This window comes from Aythya ferina (assembly GCF_964211825.1).
Source record: "Aythya ferina genome assembly, chromosome: Z".
Taxonomy (NCBI): Eukaryota; Metazoa; Chordata; class Aves; order Anseriformes; family Anatidae; genus Aythya; species Aythya ferina.
In genome coordinates, this window is record NC_140299.1 from 25,039,723 (window position 1) to 25,062,914 (window position 23,192).

Sequence of the window (23,192 nt, forward strand, 5' to 3'; positions counted from 1 at the left end):
TCTGAGCTTTGAAAGACTTCCCTAGTAAATACTATTTTTATGAAGCAAAGCTTACCAAGATCACACATCTAATTAAAAAAAGGTGAAACACCATAACATGAAAATTATTCCTAATGCATTTATTTAGAATATGTATCAGGCTGCTCACCCTATGTATTCATAAGGCATATGCATCTTCGTTGCCATTTTTCATGTGCCATGTCCTTGTAGAGGCATACTGCTTCAGTTATTCCGGTGTTCTGCACAGTAATGCTTTTCTCAAGTGGAAAGTTGTAGAGGAATTAATAGACGTACTTGGTTTTTTTTAAAAAGATTTTTATGATTATTACTGTTCCTATTTGGGACACTTTTTACAGACTTTGTAAGCAGGATAGGCCCAACCTAAAAGAGTAAAGCCATTTGTCACTGGGTAACGTACGTGCAAGATAGTTGTTAACTCCTAGTTAAGCATTAATATACCCACCACCTCAGAAAGGGACCTGTCTTTGCTGGGCAGGCAGGCATCAGTGAGCAGAGGAAAGGTTAGCTTCCTCAGCTCCCTGGAACAGATCCTTGGCATTGCAGACTGACTGCAGTATAATCCACTGACCGTGGATTACTCCTTTTTTGTCTGTTTTCAGATTTTCCTGTCCTGTTTTCTGTGCATGTATTTAGAATTTCAAATTTCTGGCAGTATTTGTAAAAGCCGAAACAGTTCCATTGTGTTTTAGGTGTCTGGTGAGTGACTAAATGTGAACAGGAGATGTCCTATGTATAACCTGGAGAGCTGGAGAGGGAAGGAAGCTTGCCCTTACCTCCTCTTCCCTTTCTTTTTCATCCCCTCTTCCCACATTCTCTTAGCTCTTCCTTGAAGCTGTGGAAGAACCACAGCTTTGGAGATAAAATTAATGTACAGAGAACCCATTTTATTCTACCCTAATCTTTTGAAAACTATGCAGATGTTGTTTAGTTGTCACTGAAACAACATGGGATAGGGAATATGTCCATGGTGTGCATCTCTTCATCCAAACCTAGTTTTCTCAAGGTTTAAATGGGAAGAGTACAGTCAGAGTTCCCTAGAAGACAGACAAGTGGCATGACGGCAACAACTTCTGTGCCTTTCATTCTTACTCTGAATCATAAGATCATGGGGAAACAGTGTGACATGTGACAGAGGTTTTTACAGGCATGGGCTGGTTACCTTAGGTAGCATATGGAAAATGCTGAATATTACCAGAACAGCTAGGACCGTACTATAGTTAGGCTGTTAGAAGAGAGAGGAGTTGTCTGTTCACCTCATCTGCCCTGGACTGTAAAAAGCGAGTATTGTATTGACTACTGCAAAAGAGGTTGGTGTAGTAGGGAGAATCTAGCAACTTCTTAAATGAAGTGAATACCATGAATGAAATTTGAAATTTTTACAAGATCTGCTGTCTGCAAGTTCTACCTTATTGCAAACACTTTTGTCTAAGGCAGAGAGAATTTTTTTTTTTTTTTTCATTATGAGATTCTCTGATCTCACTTTAAGTTGATGTAGGACTCTTCCCAAGCAGAACTTGTACCTGCAAAAAGAAATTAATGAAGAGGATCAGTTAGGTAAGAGTCAATATTTCTTTTGAGTGCAAAAATGTATTCAGGTGTACATGCTTGCACAAAATCATCTGATTAAAATTATGTAGTAGAATATACTATGGAATATATTAAAAACTAACATTAGAGAAGCAGGACTGATTTCACATCATTATCAATCGCATTTTTACTTGTTTCTTGCTGTTTCCTTCTCTCATGCTTTGTCAGCACATCTTTAAGTTGTTTACAGATGTTGGATATTAAGACAAGCAATCCAGTACTCTTCTCTTTACTTCATTACTCTAAAGTAGTCAGTTGGCCTAGTTCCAGAAAGCAAATATATCTAGATAGATAACTGACCAAGAGAAAGCAAAGCTGGGCATGAACAACAACTCTAATTTCTTCTATTTCCTAGGTCTTTTTTCTTATAAAAGCTGGATAACATTTATTCCTTTAGCAAGAAAGTATGCACAAAGTCTCCCATAGTGATTTATTCCATCTTTTGCAGGAATTTAATGTGTTGTCCTTCCTCTTCCACTGTTTCTGTCTAATTGTCTGTTGAGGTTTTTCTGAATACAAGACAAAAAAAGTGAGCTGTTTTATCCATAGATGTATTCTGGGTCAAACATCTACCACTCTGCACTGCTGGGAGTAAAGTGAAAGAGGAGCACATAAATAGCAAGAAGACTATTCCCCAGCCTTTTGCTAAAATGATAATAACCTTTAAAAAGTAAAACTTTAAAGACTGCCATTGTAGAATCTGAAAAGTGTTCATTTGGAGGTGATAATGTCATTTGTATTAGTTTTTAAAATGTTATATTTGTAAAGAAGATATTTTTAAAGAGGACTTTTTCCTCAAGTCTTTTGTTATGGCAAAGACAACTTCTTTCATGTTTACCTTTTGGAGCCAATCCTTCTTGAAAAAGAGGAAGAGATGGGGAATAAGAAAAATGGATATCGGTTTCAAATGACAGGTGCTAGCTACTCCCACTGCAGCCATCTGAAGGAGAGTTAAAACTGTGTGTCTTCCAAAGAGTTTAATGTTAGTCTTGCAGTGTCATTTATCACAGAGATGGTAAGTCTTCCTGAGTTCCTGTGGGAGCATTATCATCTCTCATTTGTTCATCTTAATTGGGTACATCAGAAGATAAATTCATGTGATTCTTTGAATTACATCATGAAAGTTGTGTCTTATGGAAGTGTTTTAAAATGCAATGTGTACAGTTTTAACAGTTATTAAGGCAACAGCAAGTAAAATGATGTCTGACTGTATTTGTCCCTAAATTCACAAATCAAAACAAAAACCACATTGCTATGTAGTGGTGAGGAACTGTTTTCAAACACCCCCATTTGATTAGATTAGATTTGATTAGATTTGATTTGATTAGGAAGCTTTAGAGCTTCCTACTGCAGACTTCTTATTAAGCATAAATATTCCACAAAGGATGTAACTTACCAATTTTAGTAGCTAATATCAGAAGATGTACTCTTTAATTTTTGAAATTTAGAAGATGTTACATTTTATGGGCTCAGGAAACTTTCTCTTCTGATACATTTCTTCATCATTATTTTCCAGGAAAGTTAGAACACCACCACGTGAGGGATGTTTCAGTGCAACCAATTGTCTCGCAGATTCTTAAACATTAATATATTCAAGCTTTGAACCACTTCTGCAGATTTTTATTTAAACATTAGTTATATTAGTTAGGATCTGAAGTAATGTGTTGGAATTTAGTTTACTAGATTTTGGGGGAAATTACTCGTACTGCATGACTCAATTTTATTATTAAACATGAAATATTATTAAACATTAAACATTACTAAATGTTATTAAACATTAAATATTATTACACATTATTATTAAACAATAAACATTAGATAGCTGATGAAATCTCCATCTTTGGAGATACTCAGAGCTAAAGTGGACAAGGCTCTGAGAAATATGAACTAAGGTGGCCCTGTATGGAGCAGGAGGTAGATGCAGGTGATTTCCAGAGGCCCCTGTAAGCCCAGATTATGGAACTAGGAAATTAGTTCTGTTAAATTAGGTATTACTGCTTGTCTAATATAAAGGTCTAATAAAAGAGACGCAAATCAATAAATAAAATATATTTAGTCTGTAATGTGTGACGTAGAGACTAATAAAAGAAAGGGACGATGATTTTCTCTGGCTGAAAAATAAATTTACTGTAAAGGATGCTGAACTTAAAGTAATGCAAAGTAAACCAGATGTTGGCTAAAGTGAGATTAAGATCAAAGTGTTTTTGAAGAATAACCGGACATCAGATTCTGTCTGCAGACTATGAATAGTTCATGGTTTATCAAATAATATCTGTTAGTTTTTAATCACTAGGGGAAAGGGAAATGGAATGCTTCTAAGCAGCAGAGGTAGTGAGTGGTCCTCTCAAGCAGCTATAGCCATTTAAAACCAAAGCTATGCTCATGCTTTTATTCCCTCTTAGGGTGAAAAGATTGTTACAAGCAAGCATTTCAGTGCAATCTAACCATAAATGTTACAAGTCAAGTTTATGTACAAATGGCATGTCCAGTCAAAGTAGGGCATGAATCGTTGTTATGCAAAACTGTTAATCTGTTTTATGCTGAATTATTTAATGCATATGATGTTTAAATATGAAAGAGCATTGGCTGGACAATCAATTGAACAACACTAATGAAGGTATCATTAAAAGTTTTAGTCATATAGTCTAAGTAGTGTATATATAAACAGTAAAAAGTTATGGGGCAATTGATTAAAGAGCCTTCCTTCAGCTCTTAGGCTTATGGAGTTCTCGATCATTTAAAAAAAAAAAAAAAAAAAAAGATATTACTTCTTTATTTTACAAGGCACTTGATCCTGCAAGCAAATCAACCAATCCCTGTTCTTTTGATATCTTAATGTCTTTAGAGATGGATGACATTTCAGTAATATAGAAAAAAAAATGTGAGAATTTCTTAGCTAAGCAGATTTTTTAAAGGAGCACTTCATAAATGATTCTTAGTAAAATGAATACTAGACAGGTTTTGAGATTGTTTCACTGTGTTTAATAATTTTCAACAAAGGTGGCATTCCTGCTGAATTTCACCTGTAAAGCCCATACTTGAGATTGCATGCATAAACATAATTATCACATCAGAAGTTAGAAAGAAATTGTGTATTTGTTCCAAAGATTTGCATGTGAATTTGGGTTACTACGGTAAGTATTAAAATCTATTAATAGAACAATAAAAAAATTTCTGTTTTTCAAGTGGCTTTTCTTGCATCTTTGGGAGGGTGGAGACACATTTTGTGTATGAATCATCTGACATGCATTTTGTGTATGATTCATCTAGTGCTGTTTGTTGCATCAGCCAATTCAATTCCAGAATTTTAAAGTTGCAAGGTTATTTGAAAGAGAAAAAAAATCAGTAACATGCTTGAGGTTAATTTAAATACTGTCAATCAAACACATTTTCCATTCTAATGATTGCATCATTGTATTTAAGTAGGATATCTCAGGCATATCATAAATCAATATGTATTGAATATTTGGTACATCAGCAAAATAAAAGGTGTTCTTTTCTACAAATTTCTCATACTTCAAACCTTTAACAAAGGTTCTGATGGGGTATACTTATCCCGAATTGCTAGCTGAATCCTATAAGCTACAGTTAGTCAAACATAGCAGAGTTTCTGTGGAGAACTCCAAGACAAGGTAGTTGGAAACTTAGAGAATTTAATGGGTGAGGAGAGGAAGTTCACAGATTCATTGCATAGTTTGAAGGGACCTCTGGAGGTCATCCAGTCCACTTACCCTGCTCAAGCAGGGACTTAGAACAAGGTTTGCCAGGACAATGTCCATATGGCTTTTGAATATCTCCAAAGAGGAAGACTCCACAACCTGTGCATCACCTACACACTAAAAGAGTGCTTCCTGATGTTCTGGGGGAAACATTTGTGTTACAGTTTGTGCCCACTGCATTTTGTTCTGCCACTGCACCACTGAAAAGAGCTGTCTCTATCCTCATTGCACTGTCCCTGCAGGTATTTGTATACATGGGTAAGATCCCCGTAAGTGTTTTCTTTTCCAAGCTGAACAGTCCCAGCTCTCTCAGCCTCCTTACAGGAGACATGTTCCAGTCCCTTCTTCATTTTTGTAGTGCTCTGTGGGACCCTTTCCAGTATGTCCAGGTCTGTCTCGTACCAGGGGCCCAGAACTGGACACAGCACTCCGGGTGCAGCCTCAGCAGCCCTGAGCAGAGGGGCAGGATCACCTCGCCTGACTGCTGGCGATACTTTGCCTAATGCAGCCAATACCGTCAGCCTTCTTAGCAGCAGGGGCCCATCGCTGGCTCACGTTCAGCTTGGTGCTCACCAGCAACCACAGGTCTGTTCCTGCAGAGCTGCTCTCCAGATGGGTGGCCCCCAGCCTGTCCTGGTGCCTGGGGTGGTTCCTCCCCGGAGGCAGCCCTCTGCACTTGTTGAACTTCATGGGATTCTTGTCAGCCCACCTCTCCGGCCTGTGGAGGTCCCTCTGGATGGCAGTACAGCCTTCTGGAGAATCAGCTACTCCCCCTGGCTTCATGTCATCCACAAATGTACTGAGGGCGCACTCTACCCCACTGTCCAGCTCATTACTGAAGATGTTAAACAGGACTGGACCCAGTGGTGACCCCTGGGGTACGCTGCTCATTTCTGGCCTCCAACCACTTTGCACCACCGAGCACTACCCTCGAGGCCCAGCTGTTCAACCAGGTGTTGATCCACCACACTGCTCATCCAGCCCATGCTTCAGCAGCTTCCCTCGGAGGATCTTACGGGGGACAGTGTCAGATTTCTTCGTGGAGTCTAGGAAGACAATACTGATGGTTCCTCCTTTATCCATCAGGCTGGTGATTTCATTACAGAAGCTCATCAGGTTGGCTGGGCAGGACTTGCACTTGGTGAATCCACGCTGACTACTCCTGGTGATTTTCTTCTGCCTCCATGTGCTATTGCACTGTTTGATCACTTTGCCAGGGATCGATAGAAAGCTGAACAGCCTGTACTTCCCCGTGTACTCCTTCTTGCCCTTTTTGAGTTATGTTTGCTTTCCTCCACAGGCACTTCTCACAGTTGCCATAATAGCACAAAGATTATGGAGAGTGGCATCACAGTGATATTTGCCTGTGCTCTCAGCACTCATAGGTGCATCCCATCAGGGCCCATGGATTTAAAAATGTCCAGTTTGCTTAAGTATTCCCAGACCTGATCCTCTTCAGGGTATGGGATTTATTTCTTGAGGAGGAATCTATAATATTTGATAGTAGTATACTACTAGACATAGTTTAAATCAATCATTATCCTGTATTTGTATTTAGATATGGAAAATGTTACAAAATCATTTTTCCACTCCCAAATTTGTTGTTTTTATATATTTCTTTTTTTATGGGAGGGGACGGGACACCACAATAGTGCTTTTTGTCATAATGTATATCTTTGATAGGTTTAGTCCTGTTTCTGGGACAGCTGTTGCTGATGACAGAATTTGTGAATAAAATTTTTATCAAAAGAATTGAGAAATAAATAATTTTATAAGGATATAGTTTGTTTGATGCTGTATAGATTACAAATAAACGTTATCATGAGTAGAAGCTACCATTACAGAAATATGAGAGTATTCACACTATATTTCGCATTATTTATATATTTATATATTATTTCACACTATATTTGTACTGGTGATGATGGATCAGCTTTAGTGATATAAGGAATTAGCAGATTTTTGGATTAACAAGGTAGAAATCAGGTAGTTTTTATACTGTTTAGAGATTTCGTAGTAAATTTGGAGCTGATAAGTACAATTCTATTTTTAAGCACTTGATTGAATCTCCTTAACTTCTCTTTTTGCAGCACGAAGGATGATCATTTCAATGTTAACATTCAGCCCCCTGTCGGAGAACTGCTTTTGCCTGTCACTATGTCAGAGAAAGACTTTAAGAAGGAGCAAGGTGGGAAATACTATTTCAGGAGCTTCAATAAACATATGTGGATCAGAAGAGGTTGTGTGGCTTTATCAATTTCAAAGTGTACAGCAAGTGCTTCCAGTGTAACTGCTTGTGTTAGTTTCTATTAGTATTCAGTCTGATACTAATGATTTAATTTTAAAACATCTTTAAAAGGACATGCAGTGCTATTTGACAGGTGTTTGGTGTCCCTTTAAAAACACAAATCTCACCATTTACCCTGGAACTTTTGGCTCAGAGAGTTTTGGCTTCCTATTATGAAATAATAATGAGTTTCCTACTAGCAGGAAAGCAGAAAGTTGGAACCCCAGCTCCAAGAAATAAATCAAACACACGTTGATATGGTGTCTGTCTTTACTAGTATTTTTTTTCTAAGGCTACTTTTCAATACTAGTAGTGTACGCGTTCTTCAGCTACTTTGAAGTTTCATCTTCTTCCTTCAAGCACTTCATATAAAGACATTATCAGAATAATGTTTTAGAAGTGTGATATCTTTTTTGTACTTCAGCAGGCATTATTCTAATGTCGTGTCTCTAAAGAATGTAAGTTTGTGCTCCTAGTCTGAAGCTTCGTAAGAGCTTTTAGTGACTCGAATGTTTTATACAAAATAATTAGAGAAAACTGTAGTTAGCTTTGACTTGTTGTTAAATGGAACAATTCATGCTGTTACCCTTAATTTGAATGTAGCTCTTGGACATCTCAAAATATAAATTATTGCATTTTGGGTGCATTCAAATGTAATAGTGTTTACTCATCTATCTCAATGTATGGGGATTTACATGTGTAAATCTCTTCACATTGAGATGAGAATATACCCATGGGATCCTATCTCATTGCTGTGTAAGGCTCAGAAACTCAGTATATCCATCAAGCAGTCAACAACACCAATGAGTCATGCTATGTATTATTAATTATTGCTTTTGAACAGTTCTTGGCTTTTGTATTTTTGAATGATTAAGAAAGTAGTTTAAATATTGCTTGTATCATTTTCAGTTAAGCTTACTGTTGCAATGAAAAGTTAGGATTGTGCTTTGTTTTCTTAACCCATTGATACTTATTTGCTGTTCTTACCCTTTGCTGGCTAAAGCCTGCCTCTCTGCTTTATACCTGCTCAGCAACCCAAGGTGAGTGATTGAATGAGGCTGTGGCACATTTATTTTAAACTATTCCCTTCTAAAATTTGTAGCTGAGGTTGTAGTGAAAGGAAAGCAGGTTACTATGCTTCTTCCTCCATGTTTTTATATTTGCTTGCTTTGTGATATTTCAATAGAGCTTTTGTATGTTTTGCTGTGACTGAGGGCTTTTTTCCTCCTGACTGGCCATACAGAACCACGAGCACATAGAAGAAGTGTACTTGGAGAATAGCTGTGGTCCTCTGTGGAGTTGTTGCCAAAATTCCTTTTTCTTCTGCCATTTTACTTCTATGGTTGTTGATTATTTGTCTGAATAAATCTGGCAGCTGTTTGCTATGTTTAATAGAGCAGAAAGGCTACTCTGAATAAAGCTATTTGAAAATTTGTTTATATGAAGTATTTGTAAATCCATGAAGGTCTCTTGGCATTTCTGTATTGCTCTCTCTGTCTTCCTGAATTCTTTCTTTGATGCAGGACTTGATGCTAGCAAATTTACCACAGGTTTAAAACCCTTTTCTATTGCATCTTTGTTGTTATAAATATCAGCAGTTTCAAAATATTTTTAGCAATAGAAGTCTCAGTTCCAAATTTTACCTCAGTATTTATTACAGGTATCTAGGAACAGCTAGTATTTGGAGAGAATTACTATGTGCTCTTGATAAATGAAAAATCTGAATTACAGTAATAAATGCGGGGCAGTTTAGAAGTTACTATGTATTATTCTATTTTGTGTTTAACTTCCATTTGTCTGTATTCTCCAAATGAATCTGATTTATATAACTTGTTTTTCACTTATCATGCTTCTCCTTTTTTCTTTTTTTGTTTTTTTTCCTTGCCTTTATGGACTTAAGATGTTACAAGTCTTGTACCTGGAGATGCCTTATTTTATTTGCAACCAAAACAAATAGGTAAAAAACAGTGAAGGAGTGAGGAGAATATTAGAAATGCAAGACTATATTGGGGGAGAATGAGAATATGTATGGGTTTTAAGGATTTTTACATCTAAATTGTGTGTGTAATCTAATAAGAATGCTAAAGAGAAATACCCAGTATTATACTGATACATAGAAGACAATTCATTGCTTCACATCTTTACTCAATTACACTATGCTGTTTTGCATTGTCTGTTACATTTGTGTATTTCCATTTTCTTCCTGATGGCATAAAGAGAGGAAAACAGACAGGTTATTGAATATTCATGGCTGCGGAGGTTATCTAGTGGTAGCGGCAAACCTCGAAAGCTGTATTTATGCACATGCTGCACATGATATGGTTAGCCTTGCTTACACCATCTTGCCTTTCCTCCAGTTCTGAACTGGGGAATCCTCCTGAGGTAATGCTGCAGGGCAGCTGCTAAGTTAATGTTAATGCTGAGATTGACAATTTGGAAGCAGTGGATAAGAATGGTATTGACAGACTACTTTTTACCTCGCTGGTTAAATATTTTTACTGATCTTCAGGCCTCAGGATTTTATATCCTATTGTACATCACTTCCTCAAGAATAAGTCTGGATTCTTTAACAGGAATTTGGTACAAGTGAGACGCGTGCTGTTGGGAACTCTGTATCCAGATTTTCACCCATTTTTTATTTTTTATTTTTTTAATATCAATAGCAAAACTACCCTTGGCTTGTTTAAGAATAGGACCAATCCGGTAGCTAACATATCTTTTCCAATTTCAGTTCCTTTTACCATTAAAAATGTGTACAGTTATTTCATTGTATCAATTAGTTAACCCAGATTAATTGCTGTTCTATGCTCTGACTTGAGTTTCCTTAGATCTTGATGTTCTATGTAATATTAAAGGTGGCGTGTGATTGTTACAACAGGGTATTACTCAGAATTTTTATTATGTTTTTAAAAGAGCCAAGTAAAACTACTTCAACTATAAGGACTCCCTCCCCCCCTACTTATGGACATGTTTTAAAATAATTTTGTCAATTATTTTTAAAAAGTGTTTAAGTGTATTTATTTTAAGAAAAAGGAAAAAAGAAACTTGATTGAGTAAACAAATTGTTTACTTAATTTTATTAAAATTTATGCATCCAACTTGTCTTCCTAACAAGCAAGATGCTAATTCTTTAAATGGTTGGACATTTACTATTTTCTGGCCCTTGACTACCACGAGCAATCATATTTGATGCCCCTTAATTAGAGCACCCTTTTTTCTTTCCAGGTTCTTTTCCACCTCAGCAATCGAGACAATACATTTGCTTACCATGCTGCTCTCCTAAGTGTTCTTTTGCATGTAAATTAATCTTGATTCAGTTTACACTGTCATGCTGAGTGGTACAAATTGCCTATAACAATAAAACAGCATGAGTTAAAAATAAAGGGGGGTGGAAAGGCAGATTGAATGTGTGCCTTACTTGATAGGATGTTACTTTGCTTTATGCCAATACATTAGTCGACGATAATGAATCTTCTGTTCTGAAAAGCATGGTTTAGTTGATTTTTTTAATTTTACTTCAATGGAGCAGTACCTTGTCTTTTATAGAACAAGTTAGACAAACCATTAATGACAAGAGTGTTAAGGTTAAATATGAAGCAATGCATTCACTTCTCTGAGTGCTATCCATCTTTCCATTTACAGGAGCTTGACAAAAGTACTGGCTTTGTACAACATTTCCTTTAATTACATGCTGCGGGAAACAGGCTTTTAACATAAACATAGTTGCATTCATTTATTCAGCATTTGCTCTTCAATAGAGCTTAATGGAGAAGGTTTAAATCCTAAATGAGTACACACATCTCTCAGCAGTGTTATGTCAGTCCCCATGCTTTGCTTAAAAGCAGTTTTAGTCTGCGTATGTAGTTTTTAAAGCTTTTGCCTAATAGTGAAGTTAAACAATTTGAAACAGAATGTACTATTCCCAAGATAAAACTGATTTTTATAGAAGTTGCATGCTTATTTTTGTTCTCTTCAAGTGCAGATCATGTTCAAAAATATCCCATTATTTACTCATAAGCTGTTCTATTTTTACTTTGATATTTCTTATTTTCTGACAGCAGCTAATGCACATTCTGGTGCATTAAAATGTTGGATTTATTTTTTTAATTGCTCTACTCAGCATCTTCATGTTGTTTGCTACGGGTTAGAACTGCATGTGCAGCCCTAAAATATTAGGCTTTTGAGAGTTTTGTATTGTTTTCATTATTAATGTTATTGTGGATTTCACATGCTTCACATTTCTGCCAAAAGTACTGTGTTCCATTGTTTGTGTTTTCAGTTTCTGCTCATAATGTAAAAAAATACACACACAATGATACAAAGATGTAGTTACTGTTGGGTTTTAATCAGCATAAGTGTCCTGCAAATTATTCTTCTAAACAATGGATTTTGATAGGAGAGAAAAGTGGTTTGTGTTTTGTTTTGTTGTGTTTGTTAAAATGACCTTGAACATTTTCTTTACTCTTTTTTTTTTTTTGTCATGTGTTCAGATATAATCTCGATATTTCAGTTCTATTTTATACTGATATTCAAATTATTTTAATCAAAAAGTTTATCATGACATTTTAAAGAGGTGGATACTAACTGAATTTCCCAGTTTCTAATGTGATGACTTTGTCCTCAGGAACTAAATTGATCTGATGACTATCTGAATTTCAAGTTTACTTCTAGCAATTGGATTTCAAATTATAATTAAGTACTATGGTTTTATGATTGAAAGATTAGAAGGTATCTTTGTATATGATCTTACATAAACTGGAATTTCCAAATCTATCTTACTTTATATTTCATTTCTGTGTTTACATTCTTCTTTTAAGTTATTATTTTTAAGAACAACCATCCTGATTTCACAGTTGCATTAGTATCACACATATCATTGTCCAGTTATTAGTAATTTATTTCTAGTAACAGGGCCTTGAAAATAATATATTAAGCTGATGTAATTATGTAATTTCTTATAAAATTGTTTCTCAACGTATGATTTAACTTGTAATGAAGGTGCATTTTTTTCATGTTGAGAAATCTCTTATTTTGGTTTTAAGCATAATAAGCAAACAAATAAAAAGAATTTATAATGAAATACTTAATGTTTCAGGGATGCTGACAGGAATGAATGAGACATCTGCTACCATAGCTGTTGCTCCACAGAACTCTACTAGTCTTGTAATAATTGAGAAAGTAGTGAAGGCAGCAAACCTGGGTGTAGTCCCTTCTGGTCAAGACAACATACACAGGTAAGAATGCATGTCATTTATAGGGGGTTCATCTTTTAATATGAATTTTAGTTGGTTTTAAATTCATCAACATTTTTATAATATTAGAGAAAAATTTATTATCTACATCATTAACAGATAAAGTATGCACCTTGGACTGCGACATAGAATCCTGACTAGGTATTATTAACCAGAGTATTTTTTGTTCTTTATTTGTATATGTATAGTACATCAAATATCTAGACCTTACTGGACACAGTTTGGGGTATTCTCTGTTTCCTACTTTCGTTTCAAAGAGAAAAGATAGCCTTTTTAAAGCAATGTACTTTAAGGAGCATCTACATGTCTTTCTGACTTTTGTTTCTATTTCTGAAAATAAGTCTTTATCTGGATTTATCATCTGTGATAAGAAGCTTGTTTTTTCCACATTTATATTTTTTTTAATCTATGGTATCCAGCTATGTACACCTAGGACATGATTATCTTATTTTTAATTAGATGAAGATCTTTTAAAATGCAGGGTGAACATTACATTGAATATTTTCTTCTCCTTCCTGTATATGTGCAAGGAAAACCAGTAATTTTCATCAGCCAAGAAAGCCATTGGACCTGTCTAATTTCTGATGTTACTTGTAGATCAATCCATTCCATCCAAAAGCTGTGGTACAGAACATAAGCTAAATAGATATGGCTATTGGTTAATCACAGATTTTAATGTGGTTGACTGGAAATATTTAGTCTAATGAATCTGTATGGCTTCTCACTTGTTACAAGAGCAAACAGAAAAAGTGCTGTGTATGGAAAACTGAGTAGACATATAACAAGAGCAACACATTACTGGAAGCTGTTAACTTTGCCTCCCAAATTTTGCTGTTTAAGTAAAAGCAAAGCATCTCCTCTTAAAGCAAAAAACAATCTTTTTCTTTGAAATTTTGCTGACTGAGATGGCTCTTTGGAATGGTGAGAGTCATGTAACCTACACAGGACTAATAACCTGATTATTTCTCTTCTTTGGATTTAGTCTTTTTTGCATCACTGGGCATTCGTATTGCATTGCATTAACATTAACCCAGCTGGATTTTCCTATGTATTTGATATGGTCAATGATAAAATTCTGTTTCACCATAAAAACACGGTACAGCTAGTGCGATTGCACTGAAATGATTGTCACTATTGACACCTGCTCCTCCGTGAAAGAGTCCTCATTTGTTGCGTCCCTGAGGGATCTATACAGCCTGCGTTCTCAACATCAATTCAAAGACTAGGTGAGAGTGTCAATCAAGAGAGACTAAAGTGTCTATGTTATGTAGGTGTTCTTCACCTTTACCCTATCCATCACATGAGACTTAGTACATAGGGATGGATTGTCTTCTGACCGAGTCTCAAAAAGGCTACCTAAAATAATAGCTTAGTTCCTAACTCAGCCATGGGTTTTCTGTTTGTCCACAAGTTTCTAATTTGATCTTACTTTCTCTTGCACTTCCTTAAAAAGGAGGAAGTTTTTCATGAAAGAGAGTCTATAACCAACAGTAACTAAATTGAATATGTACTTGCTGTTGAGTATGCACCTTCAGAGATAGTGGTTGAAGGCATGTTCTGTTAGGTCTGAAGTAAAGTATTCAGAACATTTTAGAGCATCTTGAAATCAGGGCTGAAAGTGTTTTTTTTTTTGCTATAGTAGTTGCAGAATGGTTTGTGTTTATAATGTCCAGCAGGAAAAGAAGACGAGTTGTAACAACATAACCAGAACCTTACCAGAACTTCCCAGAAGTAAGGGGTACTTAGAAAACAGTCCATCATTTACTTTGCTGTGGAGTTCACAGATACTATGTAGTTTTCATTTGCTTTTTTTTTTTTTTTTTTTTTTTTTTTTTTTTTTTTTTTAACTGAGATCAGGAATGGGAACATTAACTAATTGATACTGTGATGAACCTGCTTGGTCATCTTTTAAATGCTGCTGTTATCATTAAAGAATCCCAGACTTAGATAAATGAAAATTTGAGATAGATTATTTTTTATAGGTATTATTATTCATAGTTAATGAATACTTTAAAATCCCTAAAACAAATAACTAAAATATTTTTATACATACCTATAAAATGTATAGATATATTTGGGTTAAATCAACTCTGTCATTACAGTTAACAAAAATTGAATCTATTCTTGCAAAATATTGTGGATGTAAGAAGTTCAGGATGTTTTATTTAAATAAAACATGCACCATTTCAAGATGGTAAAATAAACATTCAGCTTTTACCTTGACAAAGGAGTAATTAATTTGATGAAAATATCATGAAATATTTTTTTTCTTCTTCAATAGTATTGTGATTTTTCCTGTTTGTTTTATTGCAAGTGGTATTTGGGAAGAAAAAAATTACATACAAGAACTTGTTTCAGCTCATTATGCCATTCTGTGAGGACTAGTTGAGTTCAACTTCTTGGAAGTGCTTAGTACATGGGAAAAGCAGTACTATTTTTAAACAGACATTGTTGTTCTGCACTTTGCAGTCTGAATTGCATTAACCTCTCGGTTGGTCATTCCCAACTAGAGTATTACTGAATGACTGCTAATGGCAAGAAATATATATTGTCTGGTAGTGAAATATACTCATTCAAAATGCAATAGTATAGTAGAATACAAGCTTATCTAATGAGTATGAACAGGCACATGTTACTTGTGTTTTTTTTTCAGTCTGAGAATATTTGCACTCATGACGAAGATGTTGTCATGTTGGTGGGACCAAATTACTTCTTTTTAAATTGATAACCCTATTTAGGACTGCATTTTGCACCACATAAAATCACTAAGGCAACTACTCTGAAGGTCTGAAAACAAATACTTGCAACAAATATCAATGGAATAGCATGCAATCACCAGTGAAAAATGAAGTAAATGTAAACTTGTCAAATATATCAGCTATATGTCAGTCCATATCACAGTATAGCAATGCTTTTTACATGCATTTTTGCTCTTTTTAACATATGGTTGCTGATTTTTTATAATTACATGAAATACTAATTAAACTGATAGTAAGTAAAGAACAAAATGCCAGATGATACAGTTGATTATATTTTAGACTTTATTTTCTGACCTGTTTTATTTATTTTAAGTGATACCTGAAAAAAAAAAAATCTAAACACAATAAATATCAGAACACAAATCTGCAGATTTGTACTCATATTTTTGCAAAATAAATTTGCTGTGCTATTTTACTTGCTTAAGTATAGTAATCTGCACCTAAAATTAGGTAGCTTTATACAAGCTATTAGGTCTCTCTGCCTTGCAAGGCTGCATAAAGTACATGTTTATGCTCTTCACAGGATTTGACTATCTTGTATATTGACCTCTCTTGCTTTTGTTGTCAAGGGGAAGTACTATTTCAGTTGTAAGACCTCTACTAAAAGCAAAAACGTGAAATGAATTTAAAGACATTTTTTTTTGAGAGCAGGAAATACAATGTCTCCCAGAATTTGAAAACTTCACCAAAAACAGTGTGCATTGTTTTTCTTAAAATATTTCACAAGCCTGATTGTTGCAGAAATCTTAGAGCCCTTTCTGGGTTCTAAGAAAATATTTTAAGAGATGAAGGGTGTAAACAGGTTGAAGAGCATATAGATGTTGACCAAATCATTTTAAAAAGAATTAGGAAAAGTCCCAGGCTTCTGCCTTGCAATTAATACCATGTCTGTGGACACCACTGGAGTATCTACAAGCAAAGACATTGAAAGAAAAGTATGTTTTTTCCTACAGAGAAATCAGTCCAAATAGCCACATTTAAGGACCAACAAGTACATTTAAGTTGAAATATATCTGCCGTCGGACAGGAATTTTTGCATCTTCAAGACAAGAGGATACAAAATAGAGGGTATTTATTCTCTCAAAGTTGATTGGTCTTTGAATCATGCCTTCAATTCCCTGTCTCTAGTTGTACAATAATACTCATTGCTTTATATATAAAATATAAATTCTAGAATGTTCTCTTCTATTTCAAAATGTGATAAGACAAAGACACTACTGAACTCAAGATTTTCAGTATTTTTTTCAACCAACATGAGCATTATTTATCCAGAAACATCCTTAATGCTAGTGTTATTTTCAAAATCTGTTGCTTACTTGCTCTGAGATGAATATTCTAGAAGCTGTGTCTCTTTCTTCTTTCTTTATTTTCAGCTCCATAACCTCCCACCAGAATAGGTAATTCTCATTTTCTTCAATTTGAATATAGCAGAAGGCAACAGACAATGGTTGAGAAAATGAGTTGCAAACTTTACTTGTTATAAGAAGGATTTGAATGGTCTTATGACTCTCTTGAAAGTGTCAAAATACAGTCTTACATAAAGGCTTTTAGATGAGTGAAAGATATCTCAGGGTAATTTGACTTAGAAAGGAAATAATGGAAATACAGATAATGTTTCCACTGCCTCCAAAATATCGCGCAAATACTTTGGAGTCATTTGCATTAGAATTTACCAGAAACATCCTTTCAGAGGTGGGATCACAAACTGGACTTACTTCTTTACTCTTCCACTTTGGTTTATGCTTGTGTGATTCTATTGATGTCAGAATATATGTTTAAAGGGATGGTAATTAGAGTCTTCTTGAATTATCTCTCCACCTTTCACTCTCTGAAGCATTTTTTAAACAGTATGAATAAAGTAATATTATTTCCCTCAGTGACCATGGCTCTGCAAAATGATAAAGTGTAGAGCATCTTTTCCACAGTTTTCATTCTTTAAGAGTTTACTTGCACACTGCCTAATCAGTCAGTGAGACAGAAGTCTGAACCCATCAGAATGGATATGAAGAACAGATTTTATTTAACCTCAACAAGTTTAATAATCCATTCAACTAGTCTGGTGCTGTTGTTGGATTTTGGAGGGAATCAACAATTAGGAAACAGTAAATAGTTGGGTTAAAAAGTGATCATACTGTAATCTACTTACCTCTATTCAGCCAGTCATGGCCTTAACCACTGGCCAGCACTTATAGAGAAACATGACAGCATTACCTTCAGTCATATAATTTGAGATAGTCAAGTCTCTAATTTCAACAACCCAACATGGGGCGATGTGAGTTTCTGGAGAAAATCAAGACTCAGTTTTGTTCTTTTCCACACTGAAGCCTTAATCTGCTTCTGGGCAGCCGTTTTCAATTTTTGCAATAGTGAGTGTAATACACTCCATTAAAGTAGTCATTCTCAAAGCAGTATTTTCTTCTGATGGATCAACAGAACTTTCAGATGGAGGATGTATCTGTCTCTTAGCATGTGTCATAGGCACCTGAGTTAACAGCAAACAAGGTAGCTTTTAAACAAAAAGCCCAAAAAATGGTACTTCTGTTCATTGCTGGGGCAGGTCTAGCTAGCTGAAGTACAGCATTGCATGCAATGACTACGCTGCTTCAGGCGTCTGTAATTGTTAATGACATTTGACTTCTCCATACAGATACATCAGTTTGTTCAGAGCTTGCTTTGTGTAATACATCATTCAACATACTCATAACTTATGTCGTTTTGTGGATAAGTAAGTATTTAACAGGATGTTAAATGTTTTCTACCTGTCTTTTGGAGGCTTGCATTATTTTAGCTAAATCAAAAACATGCTGTGGAAATCATGTAACATGACAGTGAGAGCACATTGCAGTGGATAGGCATCAAAAACCTGAAGAACATAAAAGCAACTAGACACAGTATCGAAACTTGCATGAAATGCTTTAAAAAAAAAAAAATTTAAAAAAAAAAAAAGAAGAAGAAACCCAAGGATCAACACTTGTTTTGCAGTAGCCTTTATTCCCCACCCCATGCATCAGCCTGACAGTCTGATGGAATTCACCCCTTTTTATCATTTTGCAACCTGTCATGTCCCATTTATGTTATATTGGCAGACTGATTCTCAAAGGAAAGAGGGTTTTGTTTACAGACAATTTTGATTATCAGAGAATGGCATGCTTAGTAATGTTATCCTCCCCACATCTCTTTAATCCAACAGCACTTAATTTGGGGAGAAAAGGTGTGTGACTGTGCATGTATGTAGGTACGTATGTATTGAACAAACTCCTGCTTTGAAGGAGTTCACTTGGAAAAGCTTTGTGTGTGTCATCTTCCAGTTTATACTAAATTGGAAGAGGTCACAGAAAGCTGGTGATCAGGCCCCATCAGCTTACCGTAACTAAAAACTGTAGTCATTTCCAACATGTCAGAAAGGAAGGACAGTCACACATTTATTGAAGTATGAACATAGCATAGAAATTAATGAGAATTACATGTATAAATTCTTTATCATTTATATACTATCTCCAATTAACAATCTCGGTATAATGAGATTACATGTTTAAAATGTATATAATACATCATATATTTATAACATATAAGCAATCTCAGTATTTCTCAGCTACTGTGTATATATATTTGGATCTCCATATGGAGAGAAATGTGGTCTCAGGAGTTGACAAATACATCGTATAAATCCAGTAAGTCTTTTTTAAAGACCTTTTCTGCTCTGTGTGCACACAGAAAATTTTTTCTAAGATTTTTTACTAAGTAATTGGCTTGTCTGAGAGCACAAATGAAGTGAAATCTACCTCTGGCAGTAGCTCCTTTGAAGCAGTTATGTGGACTGTTCTGCTTCCATGGTTTTTTAGCTGTTGGGCCAGTCGTCTTTTTTTACTCTTCAAGAGAGCTGCAATGGGTAGCCAAGTAAATAAACTTGTAACAGACATGCAGCCTTGATTTTGCTTCCTAACTTCTCTAGTAAGAATTAATTAAAAGGCTAGATGCCCTAAGCAAAAGAGTTTCTCTATTAGCCTTTACCTGCAGGTGACAGAATTCTAGGTGGAATGGTATTTGCCTGTCCACTGGTATTTTAGCCCTCCTTTTTGCCAGGAGCTGTAAGCTCCTAACATTTTCTTACTTTATTGTAGAATCCTAGATTTAAAATAAATAAATAAATGTTGGGTCTCTTAGTGACCCCGGTAGGCTAACTAACCATTTACCTTTTTTTTTTTTTGTCAGCCTGTGCTGAAACTTTTTCTATTAGTCACTATTGTTTGGTAAATATTTTTATTCCAAATAAAAAGAAAACTAGAAGTTTTAAATACTCATTCAGTAGTTTCTATTATATATTTCTCAATCAAATCCTAATGTCCCAAAATCTGGAATTTCCTCACTGTTTACAAATGGGCTCTGCATGTACTAATACTATTTTCATGTATTATTAGCATATGAAGATGCTGATTAACTGGTACAAGATACTTGATCCAAGAGAATGTCTTTTTACAGCACCATCATTTAATATTTAAAGGCATTTAATATTTAAAATATTTTACTATATCTAAGGAGCTTGCATGGGGATTGCAAGATTTAAAAATAACTTTAAGAAATCAAATTTGAGCTTAATATTAAAATTATATGAGTGAGTTATTTTGGATACAAGGTTAATCGGAATAGATGGTTATAGCCTTGCTTGTCTGCTGTCCACTAGAGGACAGCACTGCTTTTGTATCAGAATGCTGTAAAGTGAAAAATACGTGCAGCATTTTCTTTGAGCAACAAACAGGAACCTTCTGAGTCAGTTGGTTAAACAAAAAACATTTAACACTTAAACTAGCTGAAGAAGAGTATATATTTGATTTGAAAAATCTCTGAGCAGGTTTAATATTTTAATGTATTTCTGTAAGGTGAAGTACTTTCTTGGAATTAAATAAATTTTTTGCAAATGAAAATTTATAGCCTGTTTTAAAGAGGGACTGGATTTAATTTTAATACTTACCATATTAAACTCCTGATTATTTAAGAAAAACAAAGCAAACAGAATAGATGAGAAAACAAAAAAATCAGGTATCACAATTATAGTTTTCTAGGTGAGGAGCAAATATGATTCAAGTTTTTAGCTTATTGAAGTTTTGGGAAGGAGATATAAGTACCTCTGTATAATAATGCTGAAGCTTTTGAACTTAAAGGAAATTTTTGTGAAGGTAAGTTCATGCAGCATCTTTTTGAACATGCGGAGTACTGCTGTGTACTGGACAGTAAGTTCTGAGGACTCATTTGCATTCATGCATTTTTGTTCGGAATACAGTGCAACTGCTCACTGGTAACTGAAGACAAACTCAAAATCTACTTTAGAAATAAAATTTTAATATTTTTTTTAATACATACTTGAATTGAACTTATTTGTACAATTTTGCAATTTCATTAAACCTCAAAATTGTTAATATTGAAAATAAGCTAAATTGTAGTAATGAATTAGGTATTTTGAACAATTTATCTTAAGAAAAATGTTAAAATAGATTGAAATGGTCTTGAAAAAGAAAACATCTCAAAGTATCTTTATATGATTTTTAATACAAATATTAATTAATTTCCATGTCTAATAACCAGTCAGTGTTAAAAAAGTTTTTTTCTGAGAGGTTAAATTCACTAGGTTAAGAAAAAGGTGTTTCTTTTCTCTCTCTTTTTTTTTTTTTTTAATGTTTCTGCTTTGTTTCATTATGCTTACTGTATCCTCAAGTCAGAATTAATTCATATTAATGCTATTCCAAATACTTTCTTTTTTCATGTTCTAAGGCTTATTCATAGAACCAGGACACATAATTAGTAACATACCCAATTTTGAGATTAAGTGCTCATTACAGAGTCAAAATTATAGGGAGACTTTGTCAGAGTGAGGTAAATATTCAGAGTACTGAAACGACTTTTCTTTTTCCATGTGATACACTGGAATGTACTTCATAGTTGTTTATTCTTCTATTTACAAATTGGAGATTAATTTGCAGTCGTATTTTTATCCTTTGAATATATTCATTGCATAACTTGATTACACATTTGTGAACTTTGGAATAATCATTTGTCTACAGCTAGGGCAGGGCATTGTATCTTGTGATCGTCTTTCTTACTAATAGGATTCTGTCTGCTTCAGCAGGCAGTAATTGAAGGCTTAATGTGCAAGATTTAAAAAAAAAAAAAAAGAAAGTTTTAGCCTCTGTGTGCCATTGTCACTGTTTCTGGTAAGCAATAGAACTGAAAAAGAAGAAAATTTAGCTTAAATGGAAGAATCAAAGATGAAGAAGAGTGCCCGACAAGAGAGAGCATGTGTTTTAGTGCCATTGAATTATGTGTCACAAGCCCTGCTCTGCTGTAAACAAATGTCCCAATAGTGTTGAACTGTAAATTCACTTTTTAAAATGTTGAATTTTTAAAAACATATTTTCAGAGTGAGTTACTTTGATACTCTATTCTCTGGCTTGGAATTTTCAAAATCCTTTCAAATAAAAATGCCTTTCCTGCATATTGCAGCTATCTTCTGCCTACAAATAAAAGGAAAATAACTGCTAGTCTGTAGTTAGGTCAGTAATTACTACAAAGCCAGCGTTTGCCAAATGCTGTCACATAGTAATACCTGATAGTCTGTTTTTTTCCCCTTTATTAGGAATTCAAACTAACAACAAATAAGGTATTTTTACATGACGGCCATTAAAAAATCATATTTCATGACCAAGAATGTATTTGATTTTTAACTATTGAAAGACTGAATGGCTTTCTAAAAATATGCCAGTGCTTTACTGATGCTGATTTAGAATTTGATTCTTAATACATATTTTCTTACCTACTTACAGATACTATATTTCTGTAAATTTGTGAACTCCTCCTCTCTTTTTCCAGGTCACATAGCCTCAGAATATTTAGTGTTCTTCTTAAAAATATATATTTGAAAAAACTTAGAATATGCAAATATATCTCACATTCTCATGTTTCTACTCTGTCTTGATTTTTTTTTAGTGTGGAAAATGTTAACACCTGCAAATCTTTCTCGATATTTTTAATGATGCAAAAGCAGTTTCAGAAGTAATATTATAAAGAAACCTAGCAAATAACTGCACTATAACAGAAACAGCCATCTTAAAACTATTAGAAAATATTTGTTTCTGTTTTCTGAATGGTTCTCTCATTTAGCTTGTTTGGTTGTTTTTTGTTTGTTTGTTTTTTCATACTCAATGCTTCATTCTTTGTTGCAACAGAACCAAGCTGATACTATAATGTTTTATGCCACAAGTTGCCCAAGGAACAAATTCTCTATTTTGGACTTAATAACAACCAATTTATAAGTTAGATTTGAATGTTTGACGATGCAGTTCCTAGGTTTGAGTGAGACTATGAAGTCTGATTGTTTATAGTATCTTCTTTTCAAATATTTGGATTCAAAGTCCTACTTTTAAGACAGTATCAACTTTCAGAAAAAGTGAAAATAATTACTGACCTCATGGGAAACATAAAAGCTGTTCCACAGCTTCTCACAAAGAATAAATACCTACTGTAGAGAGTGATTAATTTTTGCTGCTGAAAGATTTTTAATGGCTTTCTGGTTTAA

General features: G+C 34.5%; 1 protein-coding gene across 2 annotated transcripts in view; it reads left to right on the top strand.

Annotated features, from left to right (window-relative positions):
- AP3B1 (adaptor related protein complex 3 subunit beta 1) overlaps positions 1–23,192 on the top strand; it is a 167,218-nt gene that overhangs the window by 140,707 nt on the left and 3,319 nt on the right. For both annotated transcript variants that reach the window (XM_084503559.1, XM_084503558.1), the window contains exons 25-26: positions 7,418–7,515; positions 12,710–12,848. In XM_084503559.1, coding sequence (XP_084359685.1) covers positions 7,418–7,515; positions 12,710–12,848 — 237 coding nt within the window. The remainder of the gene's footprint in view (positions 1–7,417; positions 7,516–12,709; positions 12,849–23,192) is intronic.